Genomic DNA, 25,732 nt, shown 5'->3' with positions numbered 1-25,732 from the left:
AATGTGAATATTTTGAAGAGACATTCCATGTCTCTCTTATTCTCTATTGTATCATGGCTGTAGTATACTAGATACTTGATGCTCAGTACATTTGTCCAAAAATGCTGTTTTCTTTCTATACTGGTAAGGTTGATCTGTAGATTTCTTTTCTTTTTTTTTGGAGACGGAATCTTGCTCTGTCACCCAGGCTGGAGTGCAGTGGCACAGTCGACTCACTGCAACCTCTGCCTCCCAGGTTCAAGTGATTCTTCTGCCTCAGCCTACCTAGTAGCTGGGATTGCAGGTATTCACCACCATGCCCAGCTAGTTATTTGTATTTTTTTTTTTTTTTTTTTGAGACGGAGTTTCATTCATGTTACCCAGGCTGGAGTGCAATGGCGCGATCCCGGCTCACCACAACCTCCGCCTCCTGGGTTCAGGCAATTCTCCTGCCTCAGCCTCCCGAGTAGCTGGGATTACAGGCACGCGCCACCATGCCCAGCTAATTTTTTGTATTTTTAGTAGAGACGGGGTTTCACCATGTTGACCAGGATGGTCTCGATCTCTTGACCTCGTGATCCACCCGCCTCGGCCTCCCAAAGTGCTCTGATTACAGGCTTGAGCCACCACGCCCAGCCAGTTTTTTGTATCTTTAGTAGAGACGGGGTTTCACTATGTTGCCCAAGCTAGTCTCGAACTCCTGACTTTGTGATCTGCTCATCTCAGTCTCCCAAAGTGCTAAGATTACAAGCGTGAGGCACCGTGCTCAACCCAATCTGTATATTTCTAACATTTTTTCTTTCATCTTGGTCTATTTTGTCCTTTTGAGTTGTGGGATAACTCATTAACTGATTTTTTTTATGTTACTAATTTTTGTTTGGTAATATTTCATCTGCTACTTACTGCTGCTTTTGCTGTTTTAAATTTTGCAAACCCTGCTTTTCATCTCTGAAATCTTTCCTCAGATTATTCTAATTTCATTTTTAAAGACGTAAAATTTACTCAAACCTTGCGTTTTATTTTCTTCAACTTATACCAGATACTGTGAGACTGTCAAGCTTTTAAATCTGTTTTTCAGCTCTAGGGCATTTAAACTTCAATATTCGTGTGTTTAAAACCCGTTAGGACTAGGAAATAAAAGAGAATGGAGTACCCATTTCTTCCTTCAATCCAGCCACCTCAGCACACAGTTAAAATGTGGTATTGGGGCTGGACACAGTGGCTCACGCCTGTCATACCAGCACTTTGGGAGGCTGAGATAGGTGCATCCTGTGAGCCCAGAAGTTCGAGACCAGGCTGGGCAACATGGTGAAACCCCATCTGTACAAAAAAGTAGCCACACATGGTGGCTGGTACCTGTGGCCCCAATATTCGGGAGGCTGAGGTGAGAGGACTGCTTGAGCTCAGGAGGTTGAGGTTGCAGTGAGCTGTAATTGTACTCCAGCCTGGGTGACAGAGCAAGACACTGTCTCAAAAAAAAAAAAATGAAATTTTTATTAGTATAAAGTTAGGTATAAGAGTTTCATTTGCAAAGATTACCATTTGGGAGTAATCTCTAGACATTTTTCATTTCCTAGACTATTTTGTTAGACCCCCAAAGGTGGAGAACTGGTTCAGGAAAATAAACAGAGCTTGAATACACGCTGCCATTTTTGAGAGGAACACGAATTCAGAACTCGAAAGAACTGGAGTTATTCCTTTTTTGTTTTAAATCATACAGAACGCTTCACGAATTTGCATGTCATCCTTGCGCAGGGGCCACGCTCGTGTCTGTATCATTCCGATTTTAGTATGTGTGCTGCCGAAGCGAGCACAGAATTGGAGTTCTTTCTTTCCTGGATTACACGTTGGAGTTTGGCCCTGGGGACAAAGAAATGAATGTGAGTTCCTCTTCTCTAGGAGTCCAGTCTAATGCTAGACATACACGGTAACAAGCACAGTCAGTGCGACAGGAATCGGTCATGTGAAAGTAAAGGAGAAGAGATACAGAATTCATGTTGATGTTTTCCACTGAGGGGCCAGCATGGGTTTTATGCAGAATGGAGGACATTTGAGATTGCATTTTGGGGTTGTAGGAGACTATAACCTGGGATGGGTAAAAATAATTACGAAGCAATGCTTACGCTCAGGTTGGAAACCTTGAATTTGTGCTGGTGCTAATTATGGTTTTTTCCTGGTAGGATTTACTGCCCATATACAGGGTGGAAAAGGAAACTAGTGCATTTACTCAAAACAGGTGATTTGAAGGAAAATGGGACTGAGCAAAGTAGTGCTTTATAATCAGCCCCAGTTTTCAGGATAAGACTGCTAGAGACTCATCACTTTTCACATTCTGATGTGAAATTGATCATTGAAGCCTAAAGTAAAAATAGAGGTTTTTGGCCAGGCGTGGTGGCTCATTTCTGTAACCCCAGCACTTTGGGAGGCTGAGGGGGGTGGATCACTTGAGATCAGGAGTTCAAGACTAGCCTGCTTACCAGCAGTGTGAAACCCCATCTCTACTAAAAATACAAAAATTAGCCCAGTGTCCCGGCTTATGCTTGTAATCCCAGCTACGTGGGAGGCCAAAGCAGGAGGATCACTTGAACCCAGGAGACAGAGGTTGCAGTGAGCCAAGATCACACCACTGCACTCCAGCCTGGGAGACAGAGCAAGACTCAGTCCCCGCCCCCCCCACCCCAAAAAAATAATAATACTGGTGTGTTTCAGCCCGTTGCTCTTACTCTCCTTGTCCAAGCTCAAATTGTCCCCTTTTTAGCCTGCAGTGCCACTTCTGCTTGGCTCTTGGGCCTTCTAACAATCCCGTTTATACTTAGTTTCCTTGTTGTCCAGGGTGACACAATGTTCTTGGCTAATCTTGTGTATACGCTGCCTAGCAACTTTTCCAAGAAAAATGTGAATGTTTAAAAAGAAAACAAAGTTTCAGTGCCCCAGTCACACCCCAAACCAGCTTAATCAGAATCCCTGGTGATGATAAGGCCCAGATACAGACAGGGTCCTCAGAGTGGAGTGCAGTGGTAAGATCTCAGCTCACTGCAACCTCTGCCTCCTGGGTTCAAGTGATTCTCCTGCCTCAGCCTCCTGAGTAGCTGGGACTACGGTTGTGAGCCACCACTCTAATTTTTGCATTTTTAGTAGAAACAGGATTTTGCCATGTTGGCCAGGCTGGTCTCCAACTCCTGGCCTCAAGTGATCCACCTGCCTTCGCCTCCCAAAGTGCTGGGATTACAGGCATGAACCATGAAACCCCGCCAGGATACAGTATTTTTTAAAAAGTATGCCCAGCCTTGGATGGAAAACCACTTGAGGAGAGTATGCTGCCTTATCGGGCTCTGTAAACACCTTATCTCTGCACGAGGCTGGGACTTTGAGTGCAGTCCTTGGCTAAAGCTCCCCTTGCTACATGGTGACCTGGCTTCCTCTCCTGCTTAAAGCTTGTCTTTCAGAATTTTGACCTGAATCCATCTGTGTTGAAAGCCATCCCAGGATTCTGTGTCAGTCCCTTTCCTTGCCTGTATGTTGAGTTGGGGCTCATCTTCGTGCCTCTGGGAAATAAGTTATTTGATAGCTTGCTTTGAGTCTCTTAGTACTTTCCCTTGCCTTTAGAAGGAATACCACAATATGTGGCCTGCAGTGTAGACTGCTCAGGCCCCCTCTTGGTTCCTGGAGTGTGCCATGCTTTGTGCTACCACCGGGCCTTTGCACATACTGCTGTCTGCTGGGATGCCTTGCCTTTCCTCGTTAGTTCTCCTCTACTCGTCTTTCAGTTGCTAGCTTGACAGTTTTCCTCAGGTAGCCTTCTCTGACCTTCATACACCGGATCAGCCCCCATGCGCTAACTTTGTCTCATCGGTAATATTTCTCTCCCTTCAGGACACACAGCAAGGCCCAGAAGTCACAGTTTTGTATTTGTTCATGTGATCATTTGATGCATGTCTCTCCGGAGTCTGACTCTTCGGGGTCGCACGTCCTATCTCCACCACTTCTAGCTGTGGGAACCTTGAACAAATTATTTCTTCTCTGGTCCCCAATTTTTTATCTGCGAACAGAGATAATACTTTGGCCTACCTTGTGAGGTGGGGATGAAGATTAAACAGGGTGATTGGTGTAAAGCAGTTAGAGCTAGCTATTGACAGGAGAGAACGCTGGCAGGTATTACCGATGACTACTGCCGTGGACCACAAGCTCCATACGGGCTGGGTCATTTCGGTCTGTTTAGATTTGTATGCAGGGTGCGGAGCACATGGATGGTGCTCAGGAAGTATTTGTTGGATGAATGAATGAAGTGGAGATAGTAGTAATACCATGTTTATAGAATTCCATGAGGATATAAAATAATGCAAGTATATAACCTGTCGGTAGCATGTCTGGCTCATAGTAGGTGGTCAATGACTCAATGAGGAAAATGGGGACAATAGGAATACCAGCTTATGAGGCTGTTGTGGGGATCTAAGGTAACCCTGTAGTACCTTGTAGAGTGCCCAGCACATAGTAGGTGCTCAGAAAATATTTGTTGAATGAATGAGTGAAGTTTGGATGATGGCAACACTGGCTCCTAGGGTTGCTTTGGGGATAGAAGATAAGGCAGGTCGATAGCTTGTATTGTGGTTGCACCTGGTAGACACTGTTGAGTGAAACAGGAGAAACTGCTGTGAGTTTCTTTCTCCTGGTGCTTAAGAGAGAATCCTTTTGGGGTGCAGAATTACCATTCTGCACACTGGTCCTCTTGAAGGAAGAATGGGCAGCTGACTACTCCTTGCCAAGCTCTGGCCTGGATGAAAAGTTGGATCGTTCCTTTACCTATTCCTCCCTAACCTGTTCTTTCTTTCCACTAGAATCCTTGCCCAGAGTCCAGCGCCTCTGTCCTGTCCAGGATCAACTTCTGGTGGATCACAGGGTAAGGCTGGGCCCCCAAGACCTCAGGGAGGTGGTGGGGAATGAATGAATGAATGAACATGCTGAGCTGCCTCCTCGACTTCGCTCTCCTTTGCTCTTCTGAAGAGTTGTCTTGACTCTGCCTGTGCTGGTCATGTGACCTCAGAGACACCAACTCTGTCCTGCAAGTTTATCAGCTTGAATGTGATAAACACGTGAGCCAGGAGCAGCTTAAAGCTCTGCAGAAGGCTTGGCCTGGGACAGCCATACCCTGGACTGCACTTGCTTTAGCTTCAGATTTGGGTATTGTTTAGTGTTTTATTTCTTGCCTAGGCATCATGTTCAGTATGACAGATTTGGGTTTTTAAAATATTAGGTATAGTTATTACTGACATTGTTCCCCTTCCACTCTCTGTCTCACCGTAGGAAATGTGGGTTAAACCCACATGTGCAGATATGTAGTCAGGAAGCCCCCAGAGGCAGCCGCTGTCATCGTTTTAGCATGCCTCCTTCTGCTCTTCCTTCTGCTTTTTGAGCTGCAGTCTCGCTGTCTCCCAGGCTGGAGTGCAGTAGCACAATCTCAGCTCACTACAGCCACTGCCTCCTTGGTCTAAGCGCTTCTCCTGCCTCAGTCTCCCAGGTGGCTGGGATTACAGGCGTGCACCACCATGCCTGGCTAATTTTTGTATTTATAGTAGAGACAGGGTTTTGCCATGTTAGCCAGGCTTGTCTGGAACTCCTGACCTCAGCTGATCCACCCGCATCAGCCTCCCCAAGTGCTGGGATGACAGGTGTGAGTCCCCGTGCCCAGACACCTTGTGCTTTTCTTTTTGTACATCTTTTTCTTTCCATTGTCAACATCTTATTGGGGATTATTTGAAGAATCTTTCACCCTAATATGCATCATCTTTTTGTGGTTTTTTTTTTTTTTTTTTTTTTTTGGAGACAGGCTTTTGCTCTGTCGCTGAGGCTGGAGTGCAGTGGCACAATTGTAGCTCACTGTTGTCTCGACCTACTGGGCTCAGATGATGCTCCTGCCTCAGCCTCCTGAGTAGCTGGGACTATAGGCACGCTCCACCATGCCCAGAAGGTTTTTTTTTTTGGCAGAGACGGGGTTTCACCAGGTTGTCCAGGCTGGTCTCCTGGGCTCAAGTGATTCTTCTGCCTCAGTCTCCCAGAGTGCTGGGATTATAGGAATGAGCCACCATGCCTGATCTCATTGTCTTTATGAACTTTTTGTAAACATCTTTTTAAAAAATTAGATGTTTTAAATAATTGTTTCAAACTACTATTAAAAAGCATCACTGGGACAGTTGATGTAATTTAACATTCATTCTTGTTTTGGAAAATTGTGCTCTAGTTACATAAGAGCATGTCCTTGTCCTGGATTGTAAGGGGATACGCTTCTAGTTTTTTGGGGGTAAAGAAATGTAGAGCCTACATATTAATTTTTTTTTTTTTTTTGAGACAGAGTCTTGCTCTGTTGACCAGGCTGGAGTGCAGTGGCTTGATCTGCAGCCTCTGCCTCCTGGGTTTAAGCGATTCTCTTGTCTCAGCCTCCTGAGTAGCTGGGATACAGGCATGCACCACCACGCTTGGCTAATATTTGTACTTTTAGTAGAGATGGGGTTTCACCATGTTGGCCAGGCTAGTCTCAAACCCCTGGACCTCAAGTGATCCATCCACTTCAGCCTCCCAAGGTGCTGGGATTACAGGTGTGAGCCACTGTGCTAGGCCTTTAACTGTTTGAATGGTTTAGAAAAAGATGATGTGTTTGCGTGTGTGTGTGTGTGTGTGAATAGATAGAGACAGAATGATACTGTAAACTTGGCAACATGTTAATTCATAGGGGTGAATTGACTGAATTCTTAGTATGATTTGAGTAATTTTTCTATAAGTTTGAAATTATTTTTAAAGAAAAAATGGAAGTGTTTAACTTTTTATTATAAAAGTATTCTTTTGAAGTCCCAGCTACTTGGGAGGCCAAGGTGAGTGGATTACCTGAAGTCAGGAGTTTGAGACCAGCCTGGCCCATGTGGTGAAACCCTTTCTTCACTAAAAATACAAAAGTTAGGCAGGCATGGTGGCAGGTGCCTGTAATCCCAGCCACTTGGGAGGTTGAGGCAGGAGAATCACTTGAATCAGGAGGCAGAGGTTACAGTGAGCCAAGATCCCACCACTGTACTCCAGCCTGGGTAGAGTCACATAGAAAGACTAATATAATAAAACACAATAAGCTTATCACCCAGATGTCACAATTGCTAATGCTTTGTCATGTCAGCCTTTTTTCCCCTCCTCAACCTGTTTTCTTCTTCTTCATCTTCGTCGTCTTCTTCGTCTTGTTATTCTTCTGTCTGGCTCTGTTGACCAGTCTGGATTGCACTAAAACAATCACGGCTCCCTACAGTCTCCACCTCCTGGCCGAGAGCAATCCTTTAAAGTCGCTGGGACTACAAGTCCTTTCAAGTCGTGTGAGCCATGATGACTGGGCAACTTTTTTATTTTTACTTTTTATAGAGATAGTCAACCTATGTTGTCCAGGCTGGTCTTGAACTCGTGGGCTCACAAAGTCCTCCCACCTTAGCCTCCCGGTGCTAGCATTGTAGGCAACAGCTACTGGGCCTGGCCCATATTAGCCTTTTTTAGTGTAAAGTTTTTTAAAGTTGGCGGGGCATGGTGGCTCGTGGCTATAATCCCAACACTTTGTGAGGCCAAGGTGAAAGGACTGCTTGAGCCCGGGAGCTCAAGACCAGCTTGGGAAAGAGAGAGAGACTCTGTCTCTACCAAAAAAAAAAATTAGTCATAATGGCTCACAATTGAAGTCCCAGCTACTTGGGAGGCTGAGGCGGGGGGATAGCTCTAGGCCAGGAACTGGAGCCTGTGGGGAGCCTTGATTGTGCCACTGTACTCCATCCTGAGTGACACAAGGAGACTCACCAAATAAAGGACTGAGGCTAAGCATGGTGGCTCATGCCTGTAAATCCCAGCATTTTGGGAGGTCAAAGCAGGTGGATTGCCTGAGCTCAGGAGTTTGAGACCAGCCTGGGCAACACAGTGAAACCCCATCTCTACTAATATAAAAAATTAGCCAGGCATGGTAGCATGAGCCTGTAGTCCCAGATTTGAAGGCCGCAGGAGAATTGCTTGAACCTGGGAGGCAGAAGTTGTAGTGAGCTGAGAACACGCTACTGCATTCCAACCTGGGAGACGTAGCGAGACTCCTCAAAACAACAAAATAAAAAAAAAAACCATAAATGAATGAATGATAAAAAAGAGTGAATTAGAGCCATCTTGATATTTCCCTCCTAATAATTTTTCCCTAAATCTTTTGTATGCACCCCCCAAAAGAAAGCCCTTTTATCCTGCATGACCCAACAGAATGAGCTATAATAACCTTGTAATATGTGCAGATGTCTATCCACATTCAGACATCCCCAGCTGCGTGGCTGCCTTTGTTGTCAGCGGGCAGTTGTGCTGGAGAGGGACACAGCATCAGCATTCGTGTGGAGTGAGTGAGCCCCGTCCTCCTCCTCCTCCTCCTCATTGAGAGATACAGTCCCTGCTTTTATCCTTGCTTTCCTGCCGGGGTAGGCAGCCAGGGTAACTCACTTTTATTCTTGTGCCTGTCCAGAGAAGACCACTCATTTCATTGACTCCATCCATAAATATTTTTTTAAATCAAACAAGTAAGTTTTATTGGTGTCTAAAAACAAAAATTCACCCAACATTGAAACATACTTCAAGATTTATATTATTGTTTTCTTTACGTTTTACTCACTGCAGTGTGAGGAACAAATCACAAACACTTTCGAGAAACAGAACATAGTGTAGATTTTACAGAATCCCCGTTTTAAATCTCTGTATTGTGTTCCCCCAACACCTACAGCCAGTCTGTGCGTAAAAAATGACAGTGTTGTCTATACCCTTACAACTTGGCATCAGCCTAAAGATATGGGTAAGACGTACTACTACTACTTCCTGTTTTGAAATTACCTATTGCCTTATCCAACCTAATGACAGTTCTCTAAAAAACTGTTTATTCTATAGGAAATCTCTGACAAGCTGTTATTCATTTCCTTGAGGTTAAAAAAATCTGAGGGCAACGTTTACATTTTGTTAGAAAACATTTTCAAAAGTTTACCTACTATGTTCATATTAAGAATATCTATGGCTGGGCGCCATGGCTCAGGCCTATAATCCCAGCACTTTAGGAGGTTAAGGTGGGTGGATCATGAGGTCAGGAGTCCAAGACCAGCCTGGCCAACATGGTGAAACCCCATTTCTACTAAAAATACAAAAATTAGCTGGGAATGGTGGCAGGCACCTGTAATCCCAGCTACTCGGGAGGCTGAGGCAGGAAAATCACCCGGCAGGTGGAGGTTGCAGTGAGCTGAGATCATGCCACTGCACTCCAGCCTGGTTAACAATGAGACTCTGTTTCACGAAAGTAAAGTCAGTCGAACAATTATTTTGAGAGAGGGGTGAACATGAACATCAGATTATTTCTGGCAGACAAAAGTGAACAAGTATGGTCTAGTCAGTCATTACCTGTTACAGAGATACAACAGCTCTACAGAGGGTATCGCTGACCTACTGAGAGATGATGATCCCTGTTTCTGTGCCTTCTACCACTGGTTCACCTTCTGTATCAGCAGCTGTCACTCTTGTTATGTCTGTATATTTGTTGAGCTCCTACTATGTGCAGTGAACAATTCGAGCCTGTCCTCACTGAGTGGATGGTGCAGTGAGCATGGGAGACAGCATACACTCAAGTATATGAGCCCTGAAAGGGCTAGAGGCAGGCAGTGCTCTGAAGAAAGCAGCGTGGGAGGGGATAGAGGAATGCGGGGCTGAGAGAGCTCTACATACATCAGAGATCTGCAGGATGTGAGGAGGTCATATGGGGAAGAGCATTCCAGGATCAGCAAACCCCCAGTGCTGAGGCCTGGGAGGCCTCCTTGGGCAGCAGGGTAAGAGGGAGGGGAGGTTGGGGAGTCACAGCTTTCTAGGATGGACTGGGAATTCCTTACTCTCTCCCTCTCGTGATCAAAGGCACCCTGGCAAATCCAGGAAACAGCTCTGCCCAGCAGCTGGCTCCAGGTGGGCTGAGTGGAATTCTGGAACTCCTGCCCATGCTACCGAGAAGACCTGGATTTTCTCAGGCACACCAGTGTCAACACCAATGGGGGAGAAAAGGTGGGTACACATCCCCCCCCCCCGCAATCCCAGTCGGGCACAGGGTGCCACCAGGTGGATGAAGCTAGCTGCAGCATCTGCCCTGTCACTCACAGCTCCACACCTCCGCTTGAATGGCTATTGCAGCAGTTCAGAGTGGATTGTGGCAGTAAAAGTTAGAGTGCATCCAACTTGTAGAAGTGAAAGCTTTAGGTGAACTGATAGTCTGAAGACCAAACGAGCCCCACAGATATGTTCTGGAATTTTTTTTTTTTTTGAGACAGGGTGTCACCCTGTTGCCCAGGCTAGAGTGCAGTGCTGTGATCTCAGCCCACTGCAACCACAGCTTCCCAAGTAGAGGGACTATAAGTGGTTGCGACTACAGGCATGTGCCACTATGTCCGGCTCATTTTTGTATTTTTCATACAGATGGGAGGGATCTCACTATGTTGCCCAGACTGGTCTGGAACTCTTAAGGTCAAGCTATCTGCCCGCCTCAGACTCCCAAAGTGCTGGGATTACAGGAGTCAGCCAGCATGTCTGACCCCTGGAAGAAGTCTATTTTTTGTTTTGTTTTTTTGTGGGGTGGGGGGCTTAGACAGTTTTACTCTGGCATGAACTCAGCTCACTGCAACCTCCATCCCCTGGGTTCAAGTGGTTCTCCTGCCTCAGTCTCCTGAGTAACTGGGACTATAGGTACATACCACCACGCCTGGCTAATTTTTGTATTTTTGGTAGAGACAGAGTTTCAGCATGTCGGCCAGGCTGGTTTCAAACTCCTGACTCAGGTGATCCACCTGCTTCGGCCTCCCAAAGTGCTGGGATTAAAGGCATGAGCCACACTGTGCCTGGCCCTTGGTAAGTCTTTATGGCTTATGTCATGAGAATTTTTGCATGCATGCTGCTCTGTGATACACCTGTAGGAGGGTAGAGGAAGCCCATCTCTCAAGAGACCAGGGAGAACTGGAGATGAAGCATGTTATTATTGGCCATTAGCTGGAGAACCTAGTTCCTTCAGAGGAGGATGTGTGGAGACCAGGTCATGGCAACTGGCACAGAAGAGCTGCTTGAATCTCTGACGTATTTCAACAGCTCATAATGGGAAACTCACCCTCGGAGGTGTGAAAAACAGCTTGGAGAAATGAGGAAACGCCTAATGATTAGTTAATAGTTACTGAGTCGAAACAAATAGGGCTTTGTTGGAAATTCCGTCTGCCTCTTGTGTTTCTCTTTTGAGGTCTCAAGTAACCTTTAAAAAACTGAAGAATTCCTTTTGGGAGCCTGGCAAAGGGAAGAGAATCCTTCTTGACCTCTGGCCAAAACACCCTTAAAGGAATGTCTCTGGGCAGTGGGTGAGGGAGGGGGTGTGGAGTTGGGTTGACCAGATGACTGATGCCTGAGGTAGGGCAGAAATAAGGGCACTGTGGGGTAGGGACAAGTCCAGATGCCAGCATTCCCTTCTATCCTGCAGGTTGGCATCGTGGGGCAGATGGTGGCAGACAGGAGCTGGGACGTCGTCCCTGACCCTGGGCATCTTTCGGATCAACGAGTCTGCCAAAAGGAGTGATCACTGTTGACATCAACATCGCCAAGATGGGCCTGCATAACCTCCACTTCAAGATCACCATCATCCCCAGGTGGGGTCTGGGTGCCACGAAGGGGGTGAGCCAGGGGTGGCATGCACTATGACTGCACTAACAGTGATGTATGTTTAGTTTGGGGACAAACACGTGTGGCCCTATTTTTTTTTTTTTTTTTCTGAAATCGTGTCCATGCACTCTGTTGACTGCAACCTCCACCTTCCGGGCTCAAGTGATTCTCCCACCCCAGCCTTCTGAGTAGCTGGGACTACGGGCACATGCGACCACATCCAGGTTTTTTGTTTTGTTTTTTGTATTTTTTTGTGGAGATGGGTTTCACCATGTTGCCCAGGCTGCTCAAACTCCTGGGCTCAAACGATCCGCCCACCTTGGCCTCCCAAAGTGCTGGGATTACAGGCCTAAGACCGCACCCGGCTTTCATTATTTTGATTAGGATATGCTGCTGCTTCTCTGAATTTCCTGTTAGCACATGATTAACAATGTGGAAAATCACTGAGTATCACTTCCGACTTCCTGTCAGTGGTAGTTTTCTGAGCATCTAGAAAAATCCAAAAAGACATGGTCTTCTCTCTGCTGTCAGAGTCAGACTGAGAATCTTTACCCCTTCTAAGAGCTAGACAGGATAAGAATGTTTTGAATTTTAGGTCACGGACTGCACGTGCAGGCCTGTTACATAGACCCTTGGGCGCCTATGGGTCTCATCACCCAAACACTGAACAGGGTGCCTGATAGATTCCCCTTCTCCATCTCTCCTTACTTCTGGACGCTCTGGTTCTGTTGTTCCCATCTTTACATCCATGAGTACCCAGAGTTCAGTTCTCATTTAAAAGTGAGAACACACAGTATTTGGCAATAAAAAATTGTTTTTGTTTTGTTTTTTTTTTTTTTTTTGACACACAGTCTCACTCTCTCCCAGGATGGAGTGAAGTGGTGTGATCTCAGCTCACTGCAATCTCTGCCTTCTGGGTTCAAGTGATTTTCCAGCCTCAGCCTCCCAAGTAGCTGGGATTACATGTGTACACCACCATGCCTAGCTAGTTTTGTATTTGTAGTAGAGACAAGGTTTCACCATGTTACACATGCTGGTTCTCAAACTGCTGACCTCAAGTGATCTTCCTGCCTCAGCCTCCCACAGTGCTGGGATTACAGGGGTAAGCCAACATGCCTGACCAAAATAAGAATTTTCTAGATCAATGCCTGCAGGTGGATTCCTTAATGTGTTGCCTTCTAGTGTAATCTTCCCTAAAGTTCCGTAGAAGATTCTCTTTTGGAGGACAGAAATCCACAGGACTTTACCTTTAGGATTTACCTCTCACTTCTGGAAGTTTCTCAACCCATATGCATACTGACGGCTCTAGGAAGTTCTATGGAAAGGAAATCCATCTTACTCTGTCACACTAAGATTTTCCAGACTTTTTTTTTCCATTATTAAGGAATTTATTTTGGCAGGGGGACAGTCTTGCTCTGTCACCCAGACTGGAGTGCAGTGGCCTGATTTCTGCTCACTGCACCCTCCGCCTCCTGTATTCAAGTGATTCTCCTGCCTCAGCCTCCCAAGTAGCTGGGACTTAGAGGTATATGCCAGCATGCCCAGGTAATTTTTATATTTTTAGTAGAGACTGGGTTTTGCCGTGTTGGCCAGGCCGGTCTTGAACTCCTGACCTAAAGTGAAGTGCCCACCTCAGCCTCCCAAAGTGCTGGGATTACAGGCATGAGCCACTGTACCTGGCCTTTTTCTTGCTATTAACATCACCAGAAACTGATTCCAAGGAGCTCTGAAACCCCACCTTCACCAGTCCCGGCCAGAAGTCTTTAGTCTCACCTCTTCTCTGTCCATGTCATTGTGACGTAGGCATCACATGCTGCCACACTCTCCTCTCTGAACAGGACCCTGTTTTGTTTTCGGGTTCCTTCTGCATGAACCTGAACCCGTTCAGCTAGTACTTGATGGTCTGGATGTCCCTGAAGCTGGCTCACCTGAAGGACTTCATGTCAGCCCTTCCTGATAAGCTGGACCACGAGTGCCCAGAAGGTGGAGAGAACCTCAGGTAGGTGGGAGTAGACTGAGGAAGGGCTTCATCTGGGTAGGGGTGTTTGAAGATTCTGTCCAGATGTGTCAGACCTGGATCTGAGTCCCAGTTGTGCTGCAGATGACCCATTTGTCCCTTCACCCCCAGAAACCTGGAGCCTCAGTTTCTGTATCTGTAAAATGAGTCTTAATCCAGGCTTTTTGTACCATGAGGTATAATAACCAGGATGAACAATGCATTTCCTTTTATATGCACCAGCCCCGTTCAGTTGACGTGGCTATCAGCTGTTAAGCTATAGAAAGGCTTCTGTACCAGTTGGTCACTAGCACTGGTCTGAGCCCCCCTAGTCCCCAGCTGTCTTGGTCCTTCTCCCAGGATACTCGAGATCTGTCCATGACCCAGCAACTAGGGCATTAATGCCTAGCAGGGGAACCTCTGGCATCCTACTCTGGTATTGTCAGTGCCTGGTTCTGGTTTGATTATACGCCCCATGACAACCAACCACAAAGTCTCAGTCACATTCAACAATAAAGCAGTGATCTTTGCTCCCTGGTGAGGGCAGTCAGGCAGGTGGCTCTGCTGATCTTGGCTGGACTCACATCATGTCTCAGGATCAGCTGGCTGTCAGCTGATCTGCTTGGCCTCAGGTGGGGCAAGAAGGGTATGTGTGCATTCCTCATTCTCCAGCAGACCAGCTTGGGCATGTTGTCATGGCGACGACAGGGTCACAAGAGCATACAAATTGCCATGTGCATCTCGCAGTATTCCTTTGGCTGGCGTCCCATTGGCCAAAACAAGGTACCTGAGTGATAGACCCATAGTTGGATAAGGATGGATGACTATGAGGCCTCTTTTTATTTTTGAGGCAGGGTCTCACTCTGTCACTCAGGCTGGAGTGCAGTGGCACAATCTCAGCTGCAACCTCCACCCCCAGGCTCAAGTAGCTGGGACTGCAGGCACATGCAATCACACCTGGCTACTTATTTGTTTTTAGTAGCAACAGGGTTTCACTGTGTTAGCCAGGATGGTCTTGATCTCCTGACCACATGATCCGCACCCATCAACCTCCCAGAGTGCTCAGATTACAGGCATTAGCCACCGTACCTGGCATTATTTATTTATTTTTTAGGGCAGGGTCTTGTTCATTGCCCATGTCACCCAGGCTGGAGTACACTGTCACAATCATGGCTCACTGCAGCCTTGAACTCCTAGGCTCAAGTAACCTCCCCACCTCAGCCTCCCAAACAGCGGGGACTAGGGTTTTATACCACCATGCCTTGTTAATTTTCGTATTTTTGAAGAGATGGAGTCTCGTTATATTGCCCAGGCTGATCTCAAACTCCTGGCCTCAAGCGATCCTCCCTCCCTGGCCTTCCGAAATGCTTGAATTACAGATGTGAGCCACCACACCCATCCAGAAGGGTTATCTTGAACACCCACCATGGGTCAGGCATGCATCTATGCTCATAATAACCTCCATTTCACAGATAAGGAAATTGAGGCACAGAGAGGTTCAGCCACTGGTTTAGGATCCTACTCCTACAAATCTGCAGTTCTATGCACAGTTGCAGCCTGACAAGACTGTTGAAACATCAATCTAATCATATTTTATCACTTGCCTGTCCATAGCTATCTCTTGCTCTTAAAGGAAATTCCAGCCAGGCAGGAGACTCACACCTGTAATCTCAGCACTTTGGGAGGCTGAGGTGGGTGGATCACCTAAGGTCAGGAGTTTGAGACCACCCTGGACCGAGGTGAAACCTCATCTCTATTAAAAATACAAAAATCAGCCAGGCATGGTGGCGGGTGCCTGTAATCCCAGCTACTTGGGAGGCTGAGGCAGGAGAATTACCTGAATTTGAGAGACAGAGGTTGCAGCGAGCTGAGATTGCGCCATTGCACTGCACCCCGGGTGACAAGAGTAAACCTGCATCTCAAAACAAAAAAACCTAAATTCCAAAAATTCTTATCTTGCCCCCACTCATTACCTGCCAGCCTCATGGGACCCCTTTCTCTGGCACCCTAAACCACTTACCACTTTAGAGCCATTGTGCCTGCTGCTTCCTCTGCCTGGAGCACTCTTTCTCTTGCTCCGATTAGTTCCTTGACACATTCTTTGGGGAAGCTCACATGTCACTTCTCAGAGCATCCTATCCATACCAACCGTGACCCTCAGTTGGTCTCCATTTCATCATTTTTTAAGAGGCAGGGTCTCACTCTGTCACCCAGGCTGGATTGCAGTGGTATGATCATAATTCACTTTACCCTTGAACTCTTGGCCTCAAGCAATCCTCCTGCCTCAGCCTCCCAAAGTGTTGGGATTACAGGCGTGAGCCACTGCTCTTGATCATTCTCCAATTTTTTTTTTTTTTTTTGAGATGGAATCTCACACTATCACACAGGCTGGTGTACAATGGCACAATCTTGGCTCACTGCAGCCTTCACCTCCTGGGTTCAAACAATTCTCCTGCCTCAGCCTCCTGAGTAGCTGGGATTATAGGCGCCCACCAACATGCCCAGCTAATTTTTTTTGTATTTTTAGTAGAGATGGAGTTTCGCTATGTTGTCCAGGCTGGTCTCAAAATGCTGACTTCATGAACCACCCACCTCGGCCTGCCAAAGTGCGGGGATTACAGGCGTGAGCCACCGCACCTGGCCCATTCTTACTTTATAGCACTTAACTGTTACCAGAGACCGCCTGCTTTTTAGCCTGCTGGGATAATTATTGTCTATCCTCACTAGCATCCAGTCTCCACCAGACTTAGCCTGGCACACAGTGGACATTATGTGTGTGGTTGCCAGGTGGATGAATAAATGGGTAGGTGTGTGGATGAATGGATGGAAAGATCAAAGAATGGATGAACAGCTAAACAGATGTGTAGGTGAGGGAATGGCTGCTATGTATTGTTGGATAAAGGAGTAGGTGGGAGAATGGACGGGATGAATGGGTAAATGAGTGGGTGGGTGGATGAACATCTAGGTGGATGATGGGATGGATAAGTAGGTGGGTGAAGGTACGTAGCAGTATAGAACAGGAGAAACACTACAAGCTTCAGAGTTAGACTGGCCTAGATTTGAGTCCCAGGCTAGCTATGAGGACACAGAGAAGTCTTTTAACTTGGCTGCAAGTGAGCTGTGATTACATCACTGCAGTCCAGGCTGGGTAATGAGCCACTCTCTCAAAAATAAATTGTAAAAGACTTTTTATGTATGTCTGAAATAGAGCTATTGTATCTATTTTTAGTGTGGTTGTGAGGATTAAGAAAACGAAGGTCTAGAATGGTGCTCAAGAAAGGTGAGTATCACCACTGCCAACTGCTTCATCTGGCGGGAGGACTTGGGCTGCTGGGGGTGGCAGCAGTGGGTGGGCCAAGCAGGTGCTTACCCTGCCATATTGCATGCTGTCCTGTCATGGTCATCTAGAGGAACCACTGGGCTAATGAAGTGGTGTGGTCCTTCTCAAGGACTGACTTGATGGACCTGTTTAGAGGAAATAAAGATGAAGTCAGTGTCTCTCCCAATGGTGGGTGCATGTGCCCAACCCTCAGGCCCACTGATAGCCACTGAGCTCAGGGTATACTCTCTAGTCATTCACTCGTTCCTTCTCCCTGTGTGGTACCCAGCTAAATGCCATCTATTACCCCAGTCAAGCAAGCCCATTCTTCTGATGCCATTTCACAGGATGAACGTAATTTGCCCACCACTGGAACTCTGTTGTCAAAATTTTACTTTCTTGAGACAGGGTTGTGCTATGTTGCCCAGGTTGTTCTCAAACTCAGCTCAAGCAATCCACCCCTCAGCCTCCCAGAATGCTGGGATTACATGCATAAGCCGCTGCACCCATCCTGTTGTCAGAATTTCCATTTTGGCTTAAGCTTTGGTGCAATTGTTTTGCCCCTACTGTTTACCATCAGATTTGTTAGTCCAACTTGACAGAATACAAATTATGCACAATTCTGATGCTGAAAACTTTTTGAATGTCTTATCTGTGGATAAGTGAGCTGATTTAACCTCTGTCCCTTGGTTTCCTGGGCTGTAATAACAGCAGCAATATCTATCCATGTATATCTGTATATACTTGTCTACCTACCTGCTATGTAGTTTAGCCTAAAGCTGCCTCCTTACATATTTTAGGTTTGGCCTAAAGGTTTTCCCATGTAGTGAACTGTAAACTGGACTCCTACACAGACTGCAGCCTACTCATGTGTCAATCACTGAATTTCAGCCAATCAAAGGCAGCCAACTGTTTAAACCACATTCAAACAAAGCAAATGCTGAGCTGCAACCAATCTGGCTGTTTATGTACCTCACTTGTTTTCTGTCCATTCATCTTTGACCATGTGGCTATACTAGAGCCTCTTTGAACATATTCTGATTCAATGGTTGCATGATGTGCGGGTTATTTTTTACTCAACCTCTGTCAGCCAAGTGCTGTGACTCATGCCTGTAATCCCAGCCCTTTGGGAGGCCAAAGCAGGCAGATCCCCTGAGGTCAGGAGTTCGAGACCAGCCTGGTCAACAGGGCAAAACCCTGTCTCTACTAAAAATACAAAAATTAGCTGAGCCTGGCTGCACACACCTGTATGTAGCTCCATCTACTTTGAAGGCTAAGGCACAAGAATCTCTTGAACCCAGAAGGCAGAGGTTGCAGTGAGCCAATATCGTGCCACTGCACTCCAGCTTAAGGGGCAGAGAGAGATTCCATCTCAGAAACAAAACAACGAAAATAAAGCTTTAGACACATTAAATTTGACAGAGGTGGTTATTATTTTATGAGATGGAGTATTGCTTTGTCACCCAGGCCAGAGTGCAGTGGCACAATCTCTGCTCACTGCAACCTCCACTTCTCAAGTTCAAGCAATTCTCATGCCTCAGCCTCCTGAGTGGCTGGGACTATAGGCGTGCAACACCATGCCTGAATAATTTTTGTATTTTTAGTAGAGACAGTGTTTGGCCATGTTGGCCAGGCTGGTCTCAAACTCCTGATCTCAGGTGATTCACCTGCCTCTGCCTCCCACAGTGCTGGGATTACAGGCGTGAGCCACCATCCCCAGCCTTAAGGTATCTAAAGGTTTTCTTTGAACATGACTACCTATCCATCTGATCTTACTTCGAATTCTTGTGCACTGTGAAGACAGTGGGATTGGTCAGTGTGTGACTGAGAAGTGTCCTTAGGGTGGCTAGCTCGGATGGGATCAGCCCCAGTGATCCCCACGGGCGATTGCCACCTTGCACTCCTGCATTGAAGGCACTTAAGCTTGAACTACCTGGTAGCAGTGGCCTGTGGTTCTGCTTCCTAAGACCCTTCTCATTACGAGGGGAGAGTAGCAGGCAGCAGGACCCTCTGCTCCAGACAGTGAGCTGAGAGAAGAGGGGACCGCAGGCCTCCTCCTGGCCTCTTGTCCATGTATTCTGGCCAGCAAGAAGTGGTGCTGTGTGCATAGACCCAAGCCCTGTGCATAACCACCGTGCCAGGCCCTGTGACTGATGCTTTTTAACAGGTGGTTAACAACTATGAGGAGGATCTTTATTTGGAACCAGCCCTGCCCTACTGCAGCATCGAGACAACTCTAGCAAGCTGGCTCGGCCGCCTTGAAAACATCCATCATGCTGGAAGGCATTTGTTCATCCCACGAAATGGCCCTATGGGGACCTAATCACCTTGACCAACTGGACCAATTTTGGTGAATTATCCCTCAGCAGGGCATCATGGAGGAACTTCAGCAGGTGCTCCATCCCTAATGTTGTTGGTTGCCCCCCTAAGTGCCTGAGATGCAGGTAGTCCCCTCAGCTACATCAGCTTCAGCCTGTACCTTTCTGAGTGTGGCAGCATGGTGGACTCACCTCTCAGGTCTAAGCTGGGCCTCCTGCCTGTAGAGGAGTCTCTAGGGTCCTCGTGCTGGTCCCAGGCTCTGTTTCTGCAAGGTCAAGAGAGTCCTGTCACACAACACGGTCCAGATACTCACTTGGACACCCATTGACCATGTGGCCTTAACTGCTCTGACCTCCATTTTCCCTGTTCTGGCTCCTGCCACCTCTCCAGCAACCTCAACACCCCACTCTTGAGTTCTTCCAGGAACATCATTCAAGCATTCACTCAACTCATTCATTTTTTCAATCAGTGAATATAATTGAGCACCTGCTGTGAACCTATGTTGGAAAAACAGCAGTGAACACTGTATGGAGGTATCTCTGTTTCCTCCAACAGCCTTGCTCAAGCAGTTCCTTGGGTCTGGAATGCTCTTTTCTGGCTAACTCCCACTTACCCTCAGGTACCATCTCTCCCAGGAAGGACACCTCCCCACCACCATCCCCCAGATGTGCCAGTTACTGAAAGCAGAGCTGTAGAAGTTTAACCACAGACCTGTAAGCAAGAAATAACTGCTGTGTAAGCTGTTGGGAGTTGGTGGGGCCATACTTGTTAACCAGCATCATCGCAGCAAAAGCTGACCAATAAAAACAGGAAAGCTCTAGCTTCAAGCTTCATGACTGGGACACTGTGAATCAACCAGCCAGGGTGGGCCAATGCTAAGCAGATGTTCTCAGAAGAGACAAAGTTGGAGACTGAGGGAGACCTGGGTGTGAGTCCTTGCTTGTCATGCAGGGATAGTAAAAAGCCTAGTGACTGAAAAACACATTCTCTGGAATCAAGCTGTTTGGGTGCAAATCCCAGTGCTGCCACTTACAGGCCACGTAACCTGGGACTAGTTCCTTCACTTTGGGGCCTGTTATCTGTGAAATGGAAATGATTCAAGTCCCAGCCTCACGGGGCACTAAGTGGATTCAGTGAGCCGATACATGTGATGTGCTATGAGTTGCTACTCTGCAGTCTTTGTGGGTGAGCTTGGCTTGACAACTTTACTTCCAGAACCTTGTCATGTGTCCAGCGCATGTTTTGTTCTTTGGATTATTAGAAACTCTAGCTGGCATGTTGTAGCTTTCTAGGCACCAAAACCTGCTTGTGCTGTCTCCATAGCAACTGCAAGCATGGACTCTGGAGTTGGACACACTCAAGTTCTAATCTGGTGACCTTGGGCAACTGATTTAACTCTCTCGGCCCATCTGTAAAATGACAGCAGTAACTTCGCATGCCTCTGAGGGGACGGCGAGAATCAAATGAAACGGCGTCTTTCTTACAGAAGCACTTAGCTCAGCCCCTGGCTCGCAGACAGTGTTATTGGCTCTTCTTAGAGAGAGGGGACCTATTGGAGAGCCGTCTGCTTCTGGGCATAAGCCTGCAGGGAGGGTGTGACCAGAGCAATCCACTCTTGCCAGCAGGACCCTTCGAGCCTTTTTTCCCAAGGGTGGCAAGAGCCAGGCACAGAGCATCAGCAAAGCCCACCTGGTACCTCCTTCTCCTCTATCTCCTAGCTGTCTGGCTTGATCCAGAAGACTCATGAGGGTCCTCTTCTTGTGCAGAAGCTCCTGGTAGAAACCCATCTCTAATATGGCCCCATCTGCCAGCACCACGATCCAATCAGCCTGGGGCAGGATGTGGAGTGCATGGGTCACAAGAATCTGTCTGGGCAGGGAAGGGTTAAAAGTTAACACACACATGGCCACATTCCATGGCTCACACCTGTAATCCCAGCACTTTGGGAGGCCAAGGCAGGTGGATCACTTGATGCCAGGAGTTCACGAGACCAGCCAGGTCGACAGGGCTAAGCCCTGTCTCTACTGAAAAATACTAAAATGAGCTAGGTATGGAGGCACACACCTGTAGTCACAGCTACTTGGGAAACAGGCATGAGAATCACTTGAAACTGGGAGGCGGAGGCTGCAGTGAGCTGAAATTGCACCACTGCATTCCGTTCTAGGTGATGGAGCAAGACTCCATCAAAAAGAAGGGAGGGAGGGAGGGAGGAGACAGGGAGAAAGAGAAAGAGGGAGGGAGGGGAAGGGAAAAAGGAGGAAGGGAAGGGGAAAGAAAGAAAAGTTACACACATGTGCTTGGCCAGCCTCCTGCAGCAAGGGGTTGGGGTGGAAGTATTGTCCCTGGACTCAGAGTGGGGAGAGCTCCCCTTCTTGTGCTCCTGCCATCTTTCTTGAAAATATCATTTCCAAATAGAGAAACAGAGGGGACTCCTTCAGCCTGCCTCAAGAAGACAAGGAGTCCGTCTGACCGAGGCCAATCATCCAAGGCAGAGCTGTAGTAGTTAAACCACAGATGCATAAGCAAGAAACAGATGCTGCTGTAAGCTGATGGAATCTGAGGGGTTGTTATGTAGCGTCAGCACAGCAAAAGCTGAAAAATACAAAGAGGAAAATTGGACTCAGGTGAAAGGGGGCAGTGAGAGAAACCTGGGTTAGGACTGGATGCTAAGGGCATCCTCTGCCTTTGCCCTGTGCCCTCTGACACATGTTCCCAAACTTACTGTTCCCTGGAGTAGCACGCCAGGCCTGATGACCTGGTTGAAGACGTGCTGGCCAACGTGAACGTCCAGAGCCACCAGGGGGTCATCCAGCAGGTACACAGCTGCCTTTCTGTACACAGCCCGGGTGAAGCTCGGCTGCTGCTTCTGGCTCCCTAGAGATTCATGCCCTGTGGCCACAAAAGGAACAGTGTCCTGAGTCTGCATCTACAGGGTGAAACTGGGGAGCCCAGGCAGGAGCAGGTTGGGGCACATCTGCCCATCAGGGTGAGGTGTAGCTCCCCGTGTCTCTCCCCTGAGACATGCTCGGCTTCAAAGGCACTCCCAAGCCGGCATCCCCTGCACCCTTACCAGCCTCACTTTTCCCCTTCCCAGCATGCTGCCTGGAGGAGTTACCTGCACTTCCCAAGCTACTCTGTCTCCTACTCACACTCTGTATCCATTTGAGTCCAACTTCTGTTCCCTTTCTCCAGATACCACCTAATGAAGACACCTTTCCTTTCTCTATTCTGTGATCCAGTGGTAACTTTTCAGTCCTACTTTTAAAACATTTTAAATTGTAATTGATTTAGTTATTCATATGTAATAGTTGTACCTATTTGAGGGGCACAGGTGATCATTTTGAGACCTGTAGAGCAGTGGTCCGCAACCTTTCTGGCACCAGGTATTGGTTTTGTAGAAGACAACTTTTCCATGGGCCCGGGGGCAGGGGGGTGGTTTCACGATGATTTAAACACATTACATTTATTGTGCACTTCAATTCTATTATTCTTATCATATATTGAGATGGACTTTTGTGCTTGTGACCCAGGCTGGAGTGGAATGGCATGATCTTGGCTCAATGCAACCTCTGCCTGCTGGGTTCAAGCGATTCTCCTGCCTCAGCCTCCCGAGCAGCTGGGACTACAGGTGCCTGCCATCACACCTGCCTGAATTTTTAGATTTGTAGTAGAGATGGGGTTTCACCATGTTGGCGAGGCTGGTCTCGAACTCCTGACCTCAGGTTATCTGCCCGTCTCACCCTCCCAAAGTGCTGGGATGGTAGGCATAAGCCATTGTGCCTAGCTGCTTCTATTACTATTACATTGTAAAACATAATGAAATACTTACACAACTCACCATAACGTAGAATCAGTGAGAGCCTCAGCTAGTTTTGCTGAAACCAGATAGTCCCTCTGGGGGCAATGGGAGACTGCAGTAGATCACCAGGCATTAGATTTGCATAAGAAGCATGTCGCTGCAGGGTGTGGTGGCTCATGCCTGTAATCCCAGCACTTTGGGAGGCAAAAGCGGGTGGGTCACAAGGTCAGGAGTTTGAGACCAGCCTGGCCAACATGGTGAAACCCCATTTCTACTAAAAGTACAAAAAAAAAGAAAAAAAGCCAGGCGTGGTGGCACCTGCCTATAATCCTAGCTACTCAGGAGGCTGAGGTGGGAGGACTGCTTGAACTTGGGAGGTGGAGGTTGCAGTGAGCCGAGACTGCACAACTGCACTCCAGCCTGGGGAACACAGTAAGACTGTCTCAAGAAAAGAAGGAAAGGAGAAAAAGGGAAGGGGAGGGAAAAGGGAAAGGAAAAGCAGGTGTAAGAAGGGTGTAAGGTGCACTAGCATGAGCAGGGTTGCGGTGATGGTGGTGGTGGTGGTGGATAAGTAATCAGGGAAGGCTTCTCTGTGAATGTGACAGAAGAGAGGGATGAGCCCTGGGGAGAGATTTCCAACACTGGGAACAGCAGGTGCAAAGGCCCTGGGGACAGAGTGTGCTGCGGGGGATCAGGGAACATCACAGAGACTCTGGAGGCTGGAGTGAAGCCAGGAGATGACGATGGTAGATGGGGATGATGGATACTAGGGCAAGGTGACAGTGACCTTGCCAGGGACTGTCACGACTTGGGCTTTGACTCTGAGGGAAATGGAGAGATCACCCGAGGTCAGGAGTTTGAGACCAGCCTGGCCAACATGGTGAAATACAGTCTCTACTAAAAATATAAAAGTTAGTCAGGTGTGGTAATAGCAGCTACTCAGGAGGCTGAGGCGCGAGAACTTCTTGAAGGTGGGAGGGGAGGTTGCAGTAAGCCAAGATTGCATCACTGCGCTTCAGCCTGTGCAACAGAGTGAGACTCCCATCTCAAAAAACAAAACAAAACCACACAAGTGGAGGGCTGGGTTTGGCCTGGGGCCAGTTTGCCAGCTCCTGCCCAAGCCATAGCTCCTGTGCATGTATCCGTGTCCTGGACATCTCTGTCCAGACCCTTTGGTGAGACCCAGAGAGGGGAGGCAATTCGATCAATGTCACCCAGGAAGGCAGGGCAGAGGAAGACAGTCTAGTCTTCTCACTCTCAGTTGTCAGAGAGCCCCTCACTGCCAATCCCTACCACAACTCCTTCCCTCTCTGTGTCCATTTCTATTGATTAATGATTATTTATTGGGCACCTAGTATGTGCTTGACCCTGAGCTGAGCCCTTCTTCTCTCCCACTTCCCTGACCACTTCCTGCATTTCTCCATCATACTGCCTACGATGAGTCAGGGACCCAAATGACCCCCAAATGCAATGCCTCCCTGACCCAAAAGACCCCGAGACTCTCACCTGCTCCCCAGATGAAGTGTGGACTCCTGCAGGGACACTGTCCACATCTGGCCATAGGGCACAGGCCTCTAGGACTCTCTCCATCCAGGCTTGGTCCAGCTCCTGCCTGAGGCACACATTCTCCACCACAGAGGTGTTCGGCATCCACCAGGCCTCCACCAAAAATTAAAACACAACTTACTTTGGTCATAGAAGGATGATGGGGACAGACGTATGACAGGCTTTGAGGAGCAGTGGGAGCTCGGCTCTCAGTGGTGGGTGGTGGAGAGAATGAATGAAAGTGAACTTGGGTGGGATGGGGAGGGGTGGAAAGGCATCGAGGAAGATGCCTTCAGGATGATGGGGATATCCTAACAGACAGGCAGGGGGTGGCATCACCTTCCTGCTCACAAACCCCTCCACCTTTGACAGCTCTCCAAAGAGGACAGACCGCAGGGAGGACTTCCCTCTCACCACTGGACCAACTGCTACCAGGAAACAGCCCTGGGGCACGGTGAGGTTTATTCTTTCAATGCAAGAAAGGAGACATGACCTTGGTTAGGGCCCAGCCTGTATCTTTGAGGAAGGGTGAGCATCAGATGGAACCGAGCTTTCCTGCTCTGGGAGTCTAAGAGCACCTGTGGGGCTGTTCTTTTCCCAGTCCTTGTCTGGCTATTTGAGCAACCATCCTGTGCATATCTGTGCATGTGCACACTCATACAAAGCATGCACACATGCATGCACATTTGCACACTCATACAAGCATGCTAGCGTGCACAGCAACACAATGTGGGCACACATCCGCACACAAGTGCATGTGCATACCCAAGCAATCCATGCTCACATACATGGATGTGTGCACACACACACACATGCACATGCACGCATGTCCACCCACAGAGTTGGCAGTAGCCTGAGGGTTTCACCAGCCTGTCCTCCGGCCTTGGCTCTTGCAATAAATAGGCTCTTTCCTCCCCTCCCTGCCCCTGCTCTTGGTCCCGCCCCACTCCTGTCCATGTCCCACAGCCCATCCTCCTGTGATCAGAGGGATTTGTTAAAACCCAAGTCAGCAGTGGCTCACGCCTGTAATCCCAGTACTTTGGGAGGCCGTGGTGGGCGGATCACCTGAGGTTGT

The 25,732-nt window shown here is 47.8% G+C and overlaps 2 protein-coding genes and 1 non-coding gene across 60 annotated transcripts in view; 1 reads left to right on the top strand and 2 right to left on the bottom strand.

The window, feature by feature from the left end:
* The window catches only part of LOC100398008 (uncharacterized), a 115,299-nt gene that overhangs the window by 26,264 nt on the left and 63,303 nt on the right, over positions 1–25,732 (top strand). For 9 of the 50 annotated variants that reach the window (XM_078347069.1, XM_078347060.1, XM_078347063.1 and 6 more), the window contains 5 exons: positions 4,815–4,876; positions 9,907–10,050; positions 11,501–11,666; positions 13,518–13,678; positions 16,905–16,955. In XM_078347069.1, the coding sequence (XP_078203195.1) occupies positions 4,815–4,876; positions 9,907–10,050; positions 11,501–11,606 (312 nt within the window). In that variant the 3' untranslated portion in view covers positions 11,607–11,666; positions 13,518–13,678; positions 16,905–16,955. Of the gene's footprint in view, positions 1–4,814; positions 4,877–9,906; positions 10,051–10,767; positions 10,888–10,952; positions 11,149–11,500; positions 11,667–13,517; positions 13,679–16,904; positions 16,956–19,161; positions 25,112–25,732 lie in introns of those variants that run through there. The other 41 variants (XM_078347059.1, XM_078347027.1, XM_078347024.1 and 38 more) reach the window with 19 other exon arrangements.
* LOC118147017 (U6 spliceosomal RNA) lies at positions 1,690–1,793 on the bottom strand. Its single transcript, XR_004733198.3, has one exon. It is a non-coding gene; the product is annotated as a U6 spliceosomal RNA (small nuclear RNA).
* LOC118146714 (ATP-binding cassette sub-family C member 6-like) overlaps positions 8,522–25,732 on the bottom strand; it is a 48,575-nt gene continuing 31,364 nt past the window's right edge. For 5 of the 9 annotated variants that reach the window (XR_013525421.1, XR_013525422.1, XR_013525420.1 and 2 more), the window contains one exon: positions 19,973–24,771. Coding sequence is in view for 2 of the 9 variants with exons in the window: in XM_078347073.1 (XP_078203199.1) it covers positions 17,097–17,140; positions 19,505–19,578; positions 21,003–21,182; positions 22,036–22,121 (384 nt within the window). In the remaining 7 variants the exon portion in view is untranslated. Of the gene's footprint in view, positions 17,141–19,504; positions 19,579–19,972; positions 24,772–25,732 lie in introns of those variants that run through there. The other 4 variants (XR_013525419.1, XM_078347073.1, XR_013525425.1 and 1 more) reach the window with 4 other exon arrangements.

This window comes from Callithrix jacchus, chromosome 13 (genome assembly GCF_049354715.1).
Source record: "Callithrix jacchus isolate 240 chromosome 13, calJac240_pri, whole genome shotgun sequence".
Taxonomy (NCBI): domain Eukaryota; kingdom Metazoa; phylum Chordata; class Mammalia; order Primates; family Cebidae; genus Callithrix; species Callithrix jacchus.
The sequence above is the reverse complement of the archived record's forward strand: the minus strand, read 5'-3'. Positions and strand labels throughout refer to the sequence as shown.